This window comes from Podarcis tiliguerta (genome assembly GCF_965153285.1).
Source record: "Podarcis tiliguerta genome assembly, chromosome: 8".
NCBI lineage: Eukaryota > Metazoa > Chordata > Lepidosauria > Squamata > Lacertidae > Podarcis > Podarcis tiliguerta.
Window position 1 is genome coordinate 3,740,370 of NC_139541.1, and position 18,520 is coordinate 3,758,889.

At 44.9% G+C, this 18,520-nt stretch overlaps 1 protein-coding gene across 6 annotated transcripts in view; it reads right to left on the minus strand.

Annotated features, from left to right (window-relative positions):
- Positions 1-18,520, minus strand: part of TET3 (tet methylcytosine dioxygenase 3) — a 105,311-nt gene that overhangs the window by 11,939 nt on the left and 74,852 nt on the right. For all 6 annotated transcript variants that reach the window (XM_083453566.1, XM_083453567.1, XM_083453568.1 and 3 more), the window contains 7 exons: positions 14,846-14,936; positions 10,578-10,671; positions 9,712-9,920; positions 5,257-5,407; positions 4,210-4,299; positions 2,318-2,455; positions 767-1,103 (listed from right to left, as the gene is read on the minus strand). In XM_083453566.1, the coding sequence (XP_083309692.1) occupies positions 767-1,103; positions 2,318-2,455; positions 4,210-4,299; positions 5,257-5,407; positions 9,712-9,920; positions 10,578-10,671; positions 14,846-14,936 (1,110 nt within the window). The remainder of the gene's footprint in view (positions 1-766; positions 1,104-2,317; positions 2,456-4,209; positions 4,300-5,256; positions 5,408-9,711; positions 9,921-10,577; positions 10,672-14,845; positions 14,937-18,520) is intronic.

Genomic DNA, 18,520 nt, shown 5'->3' on the forward strand with positions numbered 1-18,520 from the left:
ACAAATAATAAATTATTATTATTATTATTATTATTATTATTATTATTATTATTATTATTATTATTATTACAGGGCTCTTTCTTATGAGGAGAGAACCATGAATGCTTGACATGAACTGCTTGGAGGAAGTGTGGAATAGAAATGAAATTTACAAATGAAAATAGTAATTGAGGACAGCAGTCTTCCAGGAATGACTCATCTACCATTACCAATCTTCCTCTAAGTTGTGCAGAAAGTGTTTCTTTGCCGTGCTCTTGAGCCGTGCTTTCCAATTGGTGGTGCCTTTGGAGTGAGTCGGGTGGCAGGCAACTAACTCGAAAAATATTGTTCTACAGTAGCATTTCCGGACCCAATGCCCTTTGGATGTTTTGGACTACAACTCCAATCAACTCCAGCCAGCACAGCCATGCCGATATGGCAGTGCAGGCTAGGGCTGATGGGAGTTGTAGTCCAAAACTTCTGGAGGGTCCCAAGCTAGAAAAAGCTGATAGAGAGTACACAGGCTGCACAGGAAAATGGTGAGGCCCAAATGGCCTAGCTAATAATCTGATTGGCGCCCAAGAATATGTCCCAGAATCCTTTGCTTGTGCCTAGCAGTGCCTCATCAGAGACATTGATTAATAAAGCATTCCCAAAGGGCAGAAACTCTGAAAACTATTGATCAGACTGCATCCCAACAGCAGCTGGGTAAGAAACCTAACCAGATTAGCACATCAAAAGCACAAGACAAGTGGCCTTCTCAGCTTCCAACCCCTGTTGCCCTCACCTGCATCCTGCTGAAGTGGTGGCATCTCAAAAACCTCCTGCTTGATTTTCTCAGGTGTAATCAGCTTCTCCTTCTGCATTTTCTTTTTCTCAGCAGCTGCCTTCCTGGCTTCCAGCTGCCTCTGCCTGCAAGACTTGGCTGGCTCAGGAAGCTTCCTCACCTCTCTGGGGAAGGAGGTGAGAACCTGGATTGCTCCCGTGCCCACCTTGGCAGCTTGATTCTCCTCGCTGCCAAACTCATCGGTGGGGGACATTTTATACAGTGGAAGGACATGCAGCTGTTCATCCTCAGGGATCCTCCCAGTGGTACGATTGTCTTCTTTTGTCAAGGTACACACCTAAAGAAGTGGCCAGACAACACACAGGGAGTCCCAGTTAGCTACTTCAATGGGGACACACAAAACGGCAAGGCCAGAGTCTAAAAGGTGACTTCAGGCATGCCTAGAAGAATGAGAATTTCAAGATGGCATATCTATTGCCAGCTGGTTGAACAAATACTTTCAGCCAATTAATCACAGGTTATACATTTAGGTCCAAAGGTAAACCCACAAGCAAGACTTGAGCACAAAAGGACTCTGCTCTCCTGTGCTTTCTAGCAGCTGGTACTTAGAGAAGGACTGCTGCCTCCAACTGCAGAGCCATCAAGAACCTTCTCCTCCATGGAGAAGGAGGAGAAGGTGGCCATCAAGAACCTTCTCCTCCATGAATCTTCCAACCAGCAAACATGACACGGATCACAGGGTCATCCATCCATCCCCATTCAGGCATCATATTTCATTTCCTTAAGGTGGCCTTCTCCAACCCGGTGCCCACCGGAGGCTGCTGGATTACAACTCCCGTCAGCTCCAACCAGGAGAGTTGTAGCCAAACAACTGGAGGACACCAGGTTGCCGAAGGTTGTCTTAAGACCTTTAATTTGGGTCTCCCTGAGCTGCGTTTCAGTTTCTGCTTCACTTTCACACAATAAAGACAAAGTATCTTTGCTTGGCCAACAAGCCCCCTACTCTTCCTTCCACAACTGCAGGGACACCTTAAAGTTGATTACGTCAGAAAGTTTCCATGGATTAGAGTTCATTTAGTCAAATGCACGAAGTCAGCTGCATCTTAAATTGGCTGATGGAAGCAGTTGTCCAAAGCATTTGGAAAGTTCCATGTTGGTGAAGAATGGCTTACAAGAATGGCTCACAAGAATGGCTTACAAGCTTTGCTGTAACAGGCTAAGACAGCCACCCCTGTGGAACTTTCCAGAAAGAAATGCCAAAAAAAAAGGGGGGGGTAAACCACACACACTAAAACCAAAATGAGAGCCAGATGTAGTGGTTAGCATGTTAGACTAGGATCTGGGAGAGATCAGGGTTCAAACCTCCAGCCATGAAGTTCACCTGGTGACTTTGTGCCACTCACTGCCTCTCAGCCCAACCTGCCTCACAGGATAAAAATATAGAGGGTGGAATCATGTAGGCCACCTTGAGCTCCTTGAAGAAAATGAATGCTGTTACTGTATCTTTTATGCAAGGAATAATTAATAAAATGAGCGATGATGCTTCCTTACCACAGTACACCCATTGTAAAGGTTATGCTGATCTTTGTGAGCGTGAGCACAGAAGTCCATGCACGCTGTCACACCAGAGAAGGGCCTCCCCTCTTTCAGTCCAAGCCGGCAGTCTATTGCTATATCCTCATTTGTAACCTGATGAGAGAAGACAGCAACAACTCAATTCACAGCAGTACCTTGGGAAAGACCTATGGTTTATTTGTTTATATTAATATGTAACTTTTAAAATCTGTTGTTGTCTATTATTATTATTATTATTATTATTATTATTATTATTATTATTATGTAATACAAAGCATGAAGTTGAACAAAACAAGAAAAACTCACCTAATTTCCCTAACCGCCCCCCCTCTCCCCACAGAACACAGTCAGGAGTAGAATAAAAATAAGACGATACTGAAGTCACCCTGGAGTTGACATCAGATGGAGTTTAATTATTTTGTAACAATTGTCTTTCATACATTTTCAAAATTTTGTATTTTATCTGTGTCGTTTTAATTTGTGTAAGCCACCTGGGAGAAAGCGGGCTATAAATAAATGTAAATGTGACAGCAGCAGCAACTCAAATGGCTTACATTAAAATAAAATAAAAACAACAAGTAAAAACACAGCAACACAAATAAAGGCTAAAAACATAGCTTTAGATGGAAAGAGGAGGCAGTGCTTACTACAGCTCCCGCACCACTAGAAGAGACCAAAAACCTGGGGAAAGGTAAAAAGCCCCTGCCTCCAATCTAAAAGTGGGCAAAGGTGGGGCTAGGCTCTCTTGGGACAGCTTTCCACAAGCTGGGAGAGGGGGGCATTTGTTAGAGCTGTAAAGGGACAAAGGGCTAAAATCTGAGGGCCAAGACAGAAGCAACAGCCACACTTTCAATGGACTCCTGCAGTCTTTCTCAACCTGGTGCTGTCCAGACATTTTGGACTCCCATCAGCCCCAGCCACCAGAGCCACCCTCCCATCTGCCCTGGAATCCAACATTATGCTGCCTGGAGCTGATTGGAGTTGCAATCCAAGACTGGACTGTCCTTGCAAACAAGACTGCACTGCAGAGGGTTGGCCTAGATGGCCATTTGGGTGCCTTCCAACTCTAGAATTCTATGATTACACAAAGACCTGAACCTTCATTTACCTAGCCCCACCCTGGGCTCCATCTTTTGTTTGCTCAATATTTTTATACTGCCTTCTTCTAGTGCCAATCTGGTTCTCTCCAGATGTTGCTTCCATCAGCCCCAGGCAGTGCTGGCCAATGTTTGGGGAGCTGAGTTGAGTTCCAACAACATCTCAAAGATAGCAGGCTGGGCAAAGACTGCTGTAAACCAGTCAAACCAGTATACAACGAATCAGAGCATTTCCTGCAACGGACCTTGGCAACAGCCTCATAGACAGTATAGGTCAATGGTTCTTAAAGGCTGTGGCACACCAGCAGGAGAGGATGGCAAGCGTGGTGGGAAGATTTGAGGATAATCAAAGAAACATTTAAACATTTCAGTATTGTATAGTATCATTTATTTATTGCAGAATATGGATAGCTATCTTTTAACATGTGAGCATCAAGTGATGCTGCGAGCTCACGCCTCTCACTGTGAGGCACATATGAAAGAGGTCCTTTATAATAATATTTTGGAATGACTTATGTTCTTATGTAGCTGCATTGTTTTATACTTTCTGGATGTCCCGTGAGCATATCAAGTAGATGTGTTCAATGTTACCAGTCAAGCACTGCTAGAAGCTGGTCCCCACCCCACCCCCAGCCAAAAATTCAGTGTGGCACAAGCAAACTTTTATTCTGAAATATGGCCCAGAGAAAAAAGTTTGAGAACCACTGGGATCTATACCTAAATCAGCAGCACAATAATAACAAGAGCTGTATGGTGGGTCATTCCAGGTACCTGATTTTTGTAGGCCTGCGGTGCCAGCCTCCTATAAAGTGGGGCGACTTCTGTGGCCAGGTCCTGGAAGCTTCTTCTGAGAACTTCTTCCTGCAGGGAGAGATTGGGAGAGTCATAGCTGCTCATTGATGAGTCAGACTACCTAGTTCAATCTCCTATGCCCAGCAGCCAACAGCATCTCCCTGAGGCCCAGAGTCATTTCCTACCTCGCTGTCACCACCTGTGATCCTTTTTCATGGGAGATGCCAGAGATTCATTCAGGCTGGGACTTTCTACACACAAAGCAGCGGCTTTTCTACAGGACAATAGCCTCCAACCCTTTCACCTTTTTTTAATGGATCCATAGTAAAGCATTTCAAAGGGGCTGCATCAAAAACTACTGCCGGCAAGGACATTTCCGAAACAAGGGGTAATACTTCCAAGCGTTTCACCAGGACCCAATCCTTTCTACCAAATATTAAAAGCTAGCATCACAGAGTTGTAGCCAAATGCCAGTCCTACTCACAGTAGACCCACCAACATTCATGGGCATGACAAGCTTAGGTTCATTCATCTCACTTGATCTACTCTGAGCAGAACTTAGTTGGATGCAATCCATAGTGATCAATAACCTATATTATTTATAAGAACTGTGAACACCTTTTAAATGAGGAAGCAAGAAATTCATTCTAGAGTAATAAGTACAATGGTTACAATTCGTGATGCAGTTTCCCTATTAGTGCCGCCAGCAGCCCCCTCCTTCAGTTCTTAAGTATTTTTGCCATTAGGACAAATTCCAAAACTTTTTCCATCCACTTATTTTTGGTATGGTTTGTAGAGGTTATTTTCCAGCCCTTTCACGTTTACAAGAAGGAAGCAATGACTTGCTTGACCAAATGCAAGCAGGTATTTGGTCAGCCTACTTTGGGGGGAGTCTCCCATAAACTTTGCGAGAATCCCATGTCATTCCTCTTCCCCTTAAGAGATGCTGGTGGAGCCCTAATCCCCTGTGAAAAATGAACAAGCAAAACAAAGGGAGGCGCAGTGGTGGGTGGGTGTCGCACTAACCTCTTTGGGGTTGTCTCCCTGAAGTCTGAATTTCCTGGGGGTTTTGCTTCGAGCGTATTTGCACCCATTGAAATACATGCTCCAAGAGCAGCCGAAGGAGAAAGAGGCACCACAGGTGTTGGGGTCTTTGCCTTGACATGCACAGGTCCGGCTGCAATGAATACAAAGGAAGGCATTTCAGATGCTGTCCACAGCAGCCAAATGGAGCTACTGGCCTGTGCTCTTGTCATTCCCAACCCACTGAATCCAAAGGTGTCAACCACAAATGAGTTGCGAGGGCCAAATCCCCCCATCAGGAGGTGCCCATCAAGGGAGCACAACCACAAACCAACACTTGACCTCTAAAAAGCATTGACTTATAAAGCAGTTAAGGGGATTTCCTTTTCTTTCCTTTCTGATAATCAGTGGCGTAGCGTGGGGGGTGCAGGGGGGCCGGCCGCACCGGGCGCAACATCTGGGGGTTAGGGTTAGGGGGCGCAAATCCACGGGTTAGGGGGCGCAAATCCACGGGTTAGGGGGTGCAAATTACTTGCCTTGCCCCAGGTGCTGACAACCCACGCTACGCCACTGCTGATAATGTGGGAGGTATGGGTTGTGTTCATATTAATGTGATGTGAAGTTTATTCCCAAGATTAACTCTTTTTTATATATATTATATTTTTATTAGTTTTCAAATACAAAAACAAATTTATGCATTCCATACATCTTAATTACATCTTACTTCTCTTTTTTTGACTTCCCTCAATTTGTCTGCCATTCCTTCCTATTGTTACTTTTTACACATTTCTGCCCTTTTAACCCTTTCCCCTCACAGAGCTTCCTTTATTCCCAAGATTAACTCTTAATGTGCTTGCAACGTAGTGTGTTATGTATGCCTGTCTTATCAGTGGCTAATACGTTGCAATATTTTAATGAGCTTAAATCTTTCTCTAAAGAAGTATTCAAAATCACGGGAGCTTTCTAACACACATTGTGTACAGGTAACTCAAAACTTACATGCAGTTAACATGTGCAGTTTCAACTTTACCTGGCTGAAGGCTGGCTGGCTAAAACTACAAAAATTGAATGCACAGAATGCAGAGAGCTTAAAAGCTATTTTTGTACAGGGTATTCCCCAGCACAGAAAGAGCTTTTAAGCTCTCTGTCTCGCAGAGCCGAAAGAAATGCCTGGTACAGCCTAATAAAGGCCTCACACAACAAGGACACATTCTGTTTCTGGTGTACCATATCAGGCCTACTGGAGCATGAGTGTAGTGGGCCAATTTGTACTGTCAAACCCCAAGAATGGACCCAGTACTACCGCTCCCTTTTCCTAGACCAGGATACTCAGCTTAATCACCCAACAGTATCTCCAGAAAACTTACCAGCTTGGGCCCCAGTGTCCACGACTGAGGTAAAAGACCTAATTACGCAGCTAAAAAACAATAAAGCCACAGGCATTCAACACCTGCCCCCAGAACTTTTCAAGTCCAATATTGACTGGTGGGCACCTCTGCTTGCGGCAATATTCTCTCACATTGATTCTTCTGGTTTACTCCCTGACAGCTGGGCAATTGCGGTAATCATCCCAATATTCAAAAAGGGCCCTACTTCGGATCCGGCCAGCTACAGACCTGTCAGCCTCTTACCGATAGTTAGTAAATTATATGCAAAACACCTCCACAATAAATTAATCAACTAGATTGATGTTGAGGCTATCCTTGTGGAAGAGCAAGCAGGATTCAGGCAAGGCAGATCTACTATAGACCATTGCTTCATCCTAACCCACCTCATAGATAAATATGCCAAGCAATCTCGCGGTGTGCTGTATGCTGCTTTCATTGAATTGAAAGCTGCTTTTGACTCAATCTCACGAGTAAGACTATGGCCTAAACTGAACACCTCAAGCATAGACAAAAGATTATTATATCTGATTAACTGCCTTTATAAAGACACTGTGCTGAAAGTGCGTTGCTCTACAAATGGCCAACTTACAGGATCCGTACCAGCCACAAAGGAATTCAAGCAAGGATGCATTTTAGCTCCGCCACTCTTCAACCTATGCATAAATGACATGGCCATCTCCAGAGTTCCATGCCCCTAAACTGGCCTCAAAACCAATCTTTGTACGATTAAATGCTGATGACACAGTCCTCTTATCCCAAACAAAAATGGGCCTAATAAGATTGATAAGAGAATTCTCAGTGTATTGCCAGAGAGAACACATGGTCGTAAACTATCAGAAAACCAAAGTTATGGTTTTCTCAAGAAAATATAGGCCCCACAGTTGGCGTATGGACAAACAGCCAATTGAACAGGTCAAATATTTGGGCCTTATCTTCCAGTCCACGGGGTCACGGGGAGCACACCAAAATGTGCAAAAGAAAAAGCATCCCAAAGTGCCAAGACATTGACTTGCTTTTTCCATACAAAGGGTGGCAAACATATACCATCAGCCCTAGAAGTCTTCCAATCTAAACCCCTAGCACAGCTACTATACGGGGCTCAGATTTGGACTGGTAACCACCTTAGCACTTTGGAAGCTGTTCAATCAAAGTTTCTAAGGCAGATTTTTTCTGTACCGCCATGCGTCCCAAACGCATCACTGAGACTGGAGGCGAGTCTCCCTTCAGTAGAAGTACAGACTTGGCAAAGAACTCTTAACTTCTTGCTCCGCCTAAACTCAAATCTCCCCGGTTTACTATCCCTAGTACTTCAAGACTCCCATAAAAGTGCCTGGCTTAAAACCATCTATCAAAAACTTTACTCTTGCGGCCTATCCCCACAACACCTACTCACTATGGGCCCTACTAAAGCAAACAGTCTAATTGGTCAACGTGTAAAAGATATCGAGCATCAGAACAACCCAGCCACTATAAGGAAATTCTGCCCTTGGTATGTTCATTTTCCACCTCTCCATTTTGATTCTCTGGCCCCATATCTACACAAACTTATTATCCCAAAATACAGACGTGCTTTTACACTTGCAAGACTGGATGTTTTGCCATCTGCGGTACTTGAGGGTCGATTTCAAAAGATCCCACCTGAGAAATGTCTTTGCCCCTGTGGAGATGGTAGCATCAAAACATCGGCACACGTCCTCCTGTCTTGCACTCTCTACAAAGACCTGAGGAATGAGATCATCACCCCACTCGTACTAACCATCCCAGGGCGCTCAGCCACGGCCACAATGTCCTTTCTTCTGTCAGATCAAAATGAGCAGATAACAGCAAAGGTTGCTAGGTTCATAGCAGAGGCAATCAGAATAAGGGCCACTAACTGACAGCTGATTCAGGACTTTAAATTGTGCTCTTATATCAAATTTCCTTTTCTGCGTATACTGTAATGTTTTACTGTTGCTATGGCCACTGGCTAATGTGAATAAAGTTTTATTTTATCTCTGTCTTGCTTACTGGAAGGCTCTCATGTGGGCTCTGAGAGGCTCTCATGATGTCTCACACATCCCTATGAGAGCCTCCCGGAGCTGGTAAGCAAGGCAAAGAACTTAAAAATTAAGAAAACCCTTTGCCTTGCTTGGGAGGGTTAAGGCCCATTTGGCACAACAGCTCCAGAAGGTAAAAGTGCTCTGGTGGGGGCGGTTCCATTGGTGTGGTTCTAGTATTTTTTTGTCTCATGTCAAGATTGTTGTTTTTAAAAAGGGGTTGCCAATTCCCGCTATCACTGAATCTGATAATTTTAAGCAGGGAAGAGCTCAAAATGTTGGTCTGGAGGGGGCAAGTTTGATATGGACCTAAGGATCTTTTTAAATTGTATTATGATAAATTAAAGATTAAATTGAAGAAGAGGGAAAGGATTTGTTGAATTAGATAACTTGAACTAGAATACAAAAAAGGGAGGTGCGAGGAAGTCGAGGAAATAAGCTAATGAAAGATGTGGATATAAAATTTGGGTATGTGTTTTTACTTTTGTTTCTTTTTCTTATGTTGTATTGTTGTATTGTTTTTATTTCAGTTTCTATTGCGGATGTATTGTTTGTTGAATTTATGTATTGCTTTTTTCTTTTTCTTTTGTTTATTTTTTATTGTCTTTCTTGTTATAAGTATAAAATACCCAATAAAAATCTTATTAAAAAAATAAAATGATATGGACCTAAGGATCTTCTAATTGGCCCCTGATCAATGGTAGTCGGGGGAGAGAAGGAAGGAGGGAAAGCAGGAGAAACTTGTTAGTTTTTGAGGTAACATGTTCACCTCTTCAGAAGCAGAAACCAGGAGTCAATAAAGGACCCGCCTCTCCCCAGTCCAAGGAAACTTTCAGTAAATCAATTCCATTGCTCAGGGAAGTGAGGCAAACTTCATATTGCAGAGTAAACCATGGGCAAATAAACACACACACACAAGCAGAACAGGGCTGTGGTTAGCTGCTTTGTCTCCTCCCGGCCAGGATCTCTGAGAAAATGCTGTGTCCCACCAGCCTCTTGTCTCCAGGAGCCTGGCCAGGGCTAAAGGAACTTACTCGTCGTTCAGCCCACATCGCCGGGTGGTGGGGTTTCCATATTTCGTGAGCGTGTCAGTGAGCTCCTGGTACAGGGTGTCCCCCAGGGCACGAGGGATCCCCTCCCAGGCCAGAATCAAGATAATGATGACAGCATTCTGGCAGTGATGACCAGCACGATGTCGCACCAGGCACAAGAGCTTCTCCTCTAAGTTGTGCCTCCTGATGACCTGGAAAACAGGAGAGGGTACTGCTTGGTTAAGGAAAATACAGCCTCCAACCTCACCCTGCCATCCTCCCCCAAAGAGGCCAGAGGGGCTGCCCAGCCTCTTGGCCAGAACTGCCCAAAGAGAAGTCAACATTAATGGGACAAAGCGACACATTGTAGACTTATTTTCCATACAATTGAAGGAACTGCAGTTGCTGCTGACTGCCCTGGCATGGCAGTGCTGCACTTTTGCTGGCTGGTGACAGTCTCTACATCAATGCCTGAGCGTAAGAGACACCTAACTGCTGGATCAGACTACCAAAAGCCCACCCAGTCCAGCATCTTGTTTCCCATGGTGGCCAGCCGGATCCCTCTGGAAAGACCATAAGTGGACTGTAGACACCTTCCTCCATTGCTTTGCCCAAGCAACTGGAGTGAAGTGGCATCCTAGCTGAGAGCCCTTGCCCCTCTCCTCCTCCTCCTCCTCCTCCACTACCACCACCACCACTATGAAATTGTATCTTCCTTCCACTATTCCTGCAATGAGAGTTATTGAGGGTCTTTTGGGCAGAATTTGGGAACATTCTTGTTTGCTGGCAGTGACTGCATAGGAACTGCTATTCGGCCAGGTTTCTGGGATAAATGCTAAATGCCAGGGGAAAGGAGGGCAGCCACTTACCCACTTCGCGATGGGGCAGCCGCGGGAGCTCTTTCCTTCCTTCCCTGTGTAGATCACTTTTTCAATTCTGATGGCTTTTCCCTTCTCACCATACCTGGTTGGAAAAGTCACAACATTAGGAAGACAAACAGGGCACATGACTGAGAGCTCTGCTCTAGAGGACTATCTGAGTGAAACCTCTTCCTGAAAGACTGGAGAAAGATTACAAGGTGGGTTGGGCTTCCACTTGCCAAATGGCTTTCAAACTAGCCAGCAGGGCCATCTTACCCATAGGCGCTAGGGGTGCGGGGCACCTGGGCACTGGGATCTCAGGGGTGGAAGGCCAAGAGTCCGGGGCCCAAGAGTTGAGTCCGGGGAAGAGCTGGCCTGTTGGTCGGAGCGCCACAGTGGGCTCTTCTGCTGCGGGTGGTTCTGTGCTGCAAGTTCAGGGGCGACCGAGCCAGCAAGACGCTGAGACGGCCAGCCAACTCCACCCTCCTGCGTGCCTAGGACTGTGCAACCTGGGGAGGCAGGTGCCGGGCGGATCTTTGCACCCCAGCGCCACAGCCCTTCTAGCCAGGATAGTAAGCTAACTTCAAAACCATGGTTTAATATTCTAGCTCGTATGTGAGCTGTTCACCATAGTTTAGGAGTTTGGATGCAACAGGAAGCTGTGGTTAGGAAATGAAACATGACTTGTTCAGCTTCTGGTGTGAAAGGAAGAGCAAAGGGAGGCTACATGCAAGTGCAAGGCTTATGAAAGCCAGGACTGGTTTGTGTATGTTTCACCCAACATGTACTCTAAAATGCTTGGCGTGGTTATTGTTTTGCCATCCCAGTGCTTCGGGGCATCATAGCTATGAGACAGGCAAATACTGCCTTAGTTCTATTAATTGCAACTCAACCTTCCCAAAGAGCAGCATCTCCAGGATACCGGAGGTCACACACTGGGGCTTTGCTATTCACTGGGAAAAGGTTGCATTTCACTTTATTGCAGAAGACGTGCTTCTCAAAAGGACTCACTGAGCGTGGGAGATGTTCTTCATATCAGTTATTGATGCACAGAGGTACGTTTCCCACCTCCGCCTTTAGGATCGTCAGCCTCCCAGCCCTGGTTGTGCTGCCTGCGATGGTGATTCAGTGGCAATGTGTTTAGAGGTGACTCAGCTTCTTCAGCAGTCTATGAGTCGACTGCAGGGGAGTAACCTAATGAGTCTGAACATGTGTCGGCCCACCTGCAAGCAGTCTGCAGCACTAACCCTCCCTGTTGCCTGGGTAAATCTCCTCAATGGAAACAATAGGGGAAAAGCACCTCTTTCTTGTATGTTATACTTAAAATTCAAATGACCTTCTGGATGAGCCAGGGAGACAACACTTCTACTGGCAACAATTAAAAGAAGTACCTGAACATCTTACATTTTTAGTGCTGAGAGGATGTGAGCCTCAGCCCAACCTTCCCTTTTTTAAAACATGGCAGTCTTCAAACAATTCTCCAAACCATGATTTGGAGGATGAGAAACAAGCTGCATGCTCCCTCCTCCCTTCTCAGAAAACTCATGCGGATTTTATTTATTTATTTACTTTATTGTATTTATATCCCACCGTTTTCTCCAAGGAGCTCAAGGTGAAGTACATGGTTCTCCCCTTGCTTAATTAAATCCCCACACCAACCCTGCGAAGTAGGACATATGTTGTCTTCCAATAGATTTCTACCACATTTCACAAGTAATTATTAAACCTTTTAAAAAAAAAACAACAACACCTTAATTTGGGAGGTTTTTTTAATAATCTAAAGATTAGAGGCGTATCTTCCCTTTAAAAAAAAATTTAACCAAATTTAAAATTGAAGGGTTTACTTTTACTGAATCTGAATATGCAAAAAAGATGTGTGCTGCCCCCCCCCACCCCATGTAAATAATATCAGTGGGTCCTACTCAGAGAAGATCCATTGAAATGAATGGACATGACTAACACAGGCCCGTTAGTTTCAATGCTTCTACTGTGAATGGAACTTAGTTGGAGGCAACCAACTAAGAGATAACAGACTTCAACAACTGTTACTTTTACATACACATATATAATTTGTGTAGTATAATTTATATTAAAACCCTTCTCTCTAAAGGAGGAAACCAATTTGCTAGTATGTTTAAACTGTTTTCTCATGCGTTTTTAAAAGTCTAGGTGGTGGGAAAGAGTGATCAGGATCAGTAACACACAAACAAGTTCAGATCGGTTCAACTGGGTTGGCTGGTTTCAGACCACAATGCATGTTGCCATATAACAGGAAAATGAAGAGGTCTGCTCAGGCCCTTTGTCTTTGGGCTGAATGCCTGACTCAGCATATATGGACCTGCCAGTCAAAACAGAGGACTGAGACTGTACGCCTGCAGCACTAAGGGCTAAAGCAGAAAGGAGAAGAGGCAGAGAGGTCTGTAGGTCCAGAGGCAGAGGAATCTCCACCAAGGCTGCACCAACACTAAAGTATTGCACTTGGGCAAAAAAAATGAGAGGCACAAATACAAGATGGGTGACACCTGGCTTGAGAGCAGTACATGTGAAAAGGATCTAGGAGTCTTGGTTGACCACAAACTTGACATGAGCCAACAGTGTGACGCAGCAACTAAAAAAGCCAATGCAATTCTGGGCTGCATCAATAGGAGTATAGCATCTAGATCAAGGGAAGTAATAGTGCCAGTGTATTCTGCTCTGGTCAGACCTCACCTGGAGTACTGTGTCCAGTTCTGGGCACCACAGTTCAAGAAGGACACTGACAAACTGGAACGTGTCCAGAGGAGGGCAACCAAAATGGTCAAAGGCCTGGAAACGATGCCTTATGAGGAACGGCTAAGGGAGCTGGGCATGTTTAGCCTGGAGAAGAGGAGGCTAAGGGGTGATATGATAGCCATGTTCAAATATATAAAAGGAGGGAGAAAGGTTGTTTTCTGCTGCTCCAGAGAAGCGGACACGGAGCAATGGATCCAAACTACAAGAAAGAAGATTCCACCTAAACATTAGGAAGAACTTCCTGACAGTAAGAGCTGTTCGACAGTGGAAATTGCTGCCAAGGAGTGTGGTGGAGTCTCCTTCTTTGGAGGTCTTTAAGCAGAGGCTTGACAACCATATGTCAGGAGTGCTCTGATGGTGTTTCCTGCTTGGCAGGGGGTTGGACTCGATGGTCCTTGTGGTCTCTTCCAACTCTATGATTCTATGATTCTATGAACACTAGGACATTCAAGGTTTCAGGCATATATGGATCACTGTTTCCACATTCACATTTGTATACCTTCAACCATCTATGAGCGCTTTCAAAATTATTATGCCTCCCAAGCCCATCTTGGTGCTTCCTGTCCACACTAGTGGGTAGCGCCTGATGGGATGTATTCATGCTGTGTGCTGCTGTTTGCTTGTTGCATTAATATCCCACCTTTTTCTCCAACGAGCTCATGGTGGCATACATGGTCATCCAATTGCCATCACCCCTTCAAGATAGGTTAGGCCAGGCTTCCTCAACCTCAGCCCTCCAGATGTTTTGAGACTACAATTCCCATAATCTCTGACCACTGGTCCTGTTAGCGAGGGATGATGGGAGTTGTAGTCCCAGAACATCTGGAGGGCAGTTTGCCTATGCCTGCTCTAACCACTACACCACACTGGCTCCCAAATAGTACCGTACTTCCCCCCCACACACACACTGTAAGTTCCAAACGCCTGAGGCCCGTTATGGGCACTGTGTGCAAGTATTTGGTTCTTTGTGTGTAAACACTTCTTTAATTTAATTTTGAACTACAAGTTTTCCAATATTCCAGATTCCCACAGAATCACAGAAAAGTCTACTGGGGACATGTGCACAGGTATTTGCACACCTGTCAGACACACATTCCTTTTCATTCTTCTTTTAAATGTAAGTTTTTCAATATTACAGATTTGCACAGAACTTCAGTAAATATATAAAATTTGTGTCACTCCAAGTCAGGCAAGGATTTGGAGTCACTTGCATAAAAACCTTATTCTTACTTTCTTTTCCTTCCCCACCTCCTATACCTGACAAGGGAAAATTTCTATTTTTAACACAGCTGTTTTGTGCAATACCTCTTCTGCTGAAAATGCCTGTTTTAAAAACTTTTTTAAAAAATTATGGGGCATCTGCACCCTTTTCCTATTGGCTCCCTTTTATAGGGAGTTACAAAGATCACAGGATCAAAGTGTTGAAGCTTATCTATGTTGATGCAAGAATTTTAAAAAAGAAAAGAGAAGAAATCTTTTTAAACTGCACATGTTTTGCAACTTACCGTTCTTCCATGAGTTCCCTGATGGCTGCCACAGTTGGTCCAGATCCCAGGTGGGTGTAATAGGGCCCTTCGTCTTTTTCCACTATTTGCTCTGTTTAAAAACAAAACCAGATGAATTATTTCACCTCGGTGTCTTTGCCTTTTTATAGCAGGTGTAACTGAAAATTTGTTAAGCTGAAGGTGGGCAGAATGAAGCCCTTGGTCAGATGCCCCACTGAAACTGCAAAAACGAGGGGGTAGGGAGCGAGAGAGCAGACGCACAGCTCACCAAAACACAACTGGGATTTTAAACTGCACTGTGATTTACACAACATGATAAATTACAAACTACTTTGCGAAGCTTATGCTCAAAAGTGGCCTAAAATTATTTTCAAAGAAATGAATTTCCTTTATTCTAGGAGTAGAGGACTGGTGCCTCCAGATGTTGCTGGACTACAACTCCCATTCTCCTGACTCACTGGCCAGGCCGGCTGAGGCTGACAGAGTCCAATAACTGGAGGTCATTGGCTGGAGGTTCTCCAGTCCCAACTACTCCCTTGCTGCCACCGCAGCAGCAGCAAGAAAGGTCAGTTAGGCAGGCAGGCTGGTTGGAGTTTCATAGGGGAAGCTGTGGGAGACGCCTGACTCTGTTGCCTTCCCCGTGACATCACCAAGAACAGGCTAAGCGTTATACTAATTCTCCAAGTAAGAGGGGAACTCTGCTGTTTGTGGCTTCTTTCTGCAAGCTCAATTCCAAGCCTGACCAGGGAGGGGAGGGAGATGGGTACCAGCCACAATGGCTACGCTCTGCCTCCACAGATGGAAGAGAGGTGAGTGCCCACAGGAATCAGACTTGGCAGCCCCACCACAGAGCCACCCTGACAGCTTCTCTGCGGACAGCCTGCAAACCCCCCTCCCCCCCCCCAGAACAAGGCATCTACTGCATGTCACAGAGCAGAGATCCAGGCAGAAACAGAGAAGGTCCCTTAGGAAGGTGCTTGACACAGAGGATTAGAGAGTGAGGGGGGGGGGGGGGAGTTACAAGCCAGTCCAGGCAACTGGTTCATCTGGATCAGGCATCCCCAAACTCTGTCCTCTAGATGTTTTGGGACTACAACTCCCATCATCCCTAGCTAACAGGACCAGTGGTCAGGGATGATGGGAACTGTAGTCCCAAAACATCTGGAGGGCCGAGTTTGGGGATGCCTAATCTAATTAGCAGCAACCCTTAGAAGTCTCAGTGTTTTCTCTGTTCTGCTTCCTTAATAAAGAAACTAACTGTAAGTTAGCAGCCATATCACTGTCATTCTCTGTTCTGCAAATGACCTGTTCTCCCTGTTGGCTCCTTGAGAGCTGGTGGCATTTTATATATAAGTAGTGTCAAAGAAGCAAAAGTACAAGCTAAAAGATGTGCAGACCTCCCTCTGCAATACTGCTGTGTATTTCATGATATTCATTCAAATGCCTTAAGAAACATGCAGGAGATCCTAAAGTGGCAGGGACCTCTCACCTACTTGGAGTAGCAAAAAGGACTGGTCCCAGGCTGATATTTGCAACCCCAGACAAAAGTGCAGCCACATCTAGAGGCCCTAAGCAAGATCAGGAAAGCCCTCCTGGTTAAGATCTCGGGTCTGCTGACCTAGTAATTAAGGTTAGCTACAAATACAAAATTTTTCACTGCTCAAATGGCAACCCTGACCTGAGCTCAGAACTTATTTCTCCTCCTTCCCTCCCAGCTCTGAAAACAAAGTGCTTCTGTTTTCTGTTTCCACAGAGCACAACAAAGGTATCTGACTGAAAAACAGGAATGCCTTCAGCTCTGCATCTCTGAAAGGCTCCCAAATGGTCCACATTCCCATCTTAATAAGCCAGTTCTAATGAATCCCATACCAACTAGCTGGGAGCTCCCAGCATCCTTTGTCATAAGATAACCTACAATTTAGTAAACAAAAACTACAACTCATTGATGGAAAAAGAGGATGGCTGCCAATATCTTCTGTTTCCTAATAAAATAATGTTATACAGTGGTTCCTCAGGTTAAGTACTTAATTCGTTCCGGAGGTCCGTTCTTAACATGAAACTGTTCTTAACCTGAAGCACCACTTTCGCTAATAGGGCCTCCTGCTGCTGCCACGCTGCCGGAGCACGATTTCTGTTCTCATCCTGAAGCAAAGTTCTTAACCCGAGGTACTATTTCTGGATTAGCGGAGTCTGTAACCTGAAGCATATGTAACCTGAAGCATATTTAACCCGAGCTACCACTGTATTTATAACAATAACAAACTGGAACCAAAATAGCAGCAGCTAGCTATCTATGTAGCCTCTCTCAGCTGAAACTGCTTTCACCAGTTAATTAACTAACGTTGCAAATATCTTCACCTCACTTATCTGGGAGTTAGCTCCATTACATGGGACTTTACCTCTAAGTAGACATGGTTGGGACTAGGCCTGGGCAATGTATTGATACGTTGCCTGAAACTGGTTTAAATTTAAAATTACGAGAGCGATTTTAAAATTTCCAATCAGACAATGTATCACTAATCTCTGGCCTTGCTCACACCCACCCACTCACACCCCACAGCCCAGCCGCTGGCCTCAGGAGTAGGGGTTTGCCTGCCTGCAAGCCAGTGCCTTCATTTATTTCCCTGGCCATGTGAGTGCCGCTTCCTCCCTCCATTCCTCCTTGCGCAGAGCAGAACAGTGGTTTGTGGTAGCCGCCGCTTGTACAGTGAGAGACTATCATTGGGGCGAGCTGTGGCTGGCAGTTCCAGTGCCAGGCCATGTGGTGCCCTGGCTGCTGTGCTCTGCCCAGGGTAGTATCACCTGCCCAGCCTTGCCAGGAAGAGGTAGAAGCTGCACAGGGTGATGCTAATTGTATCCAGGGCTGGAAACTGCATTCTTCCTCCCCATCTCCTTTCTGACATCGTCATATACCGCCACATCATGAAGTTTAGCTGGCGATATATTACGATGTTGGAAAGCAGATATCACCCAGCCCTAGTTAGGACTGCATCCTTAAACCTTAATTAAAGGTAGCAGCCTCAGTGATCTGCTAAAACAGTCTGGGGCAAAACAAAACAGCACAGAGAAAAATCCTGCAGAAAGAATGGCCATGTTGTTTGTGACATTTCACTTGGTCCTAATAAATTTATTGCTCTCCTATGACTTTGGGATCTTTTTCAAATAAACCAACAAGGCTACTCATGGAAGTTATTTTTTATTTGATTTATTTATTTCATAGATTTGTAAACCATTTTTCACCAGAAGCCCCAAAGAATTGTACAACAATATACAGTGGTACCTCTGGTTATGTACTTAATTTGTTCCGGAGGTCCATTCTTAACCTGAAACTGTTCTTAACCTGAAGCACCACTTTAGCTAATGGAGCCTTGCGCTGCCGCTGCGCCGCCGGAGCACGATTTCTGTTCCCATCCTGAAGCAAAGTTCTTAACCCGAGGTACTATTTCTGGGTTAGCAGAGTCTGTAACCTGAAGTGTATGTAACCTGAAGCGTATGTAACCCAAGGTACCACTGTTAAGGTATTTCAACAGACCAAGGTCAGTTAAAAGCATTTCCATGCAATAAAAACAACGTTACTGCACTAAGACCATGAGGTGTACAAAAGCATCTAGACCTAAGGCAGTATTAGCTGGCCTGGGAGAAAAGGCAGGTCTTAGTAAGATGGTGAAAAGCCAC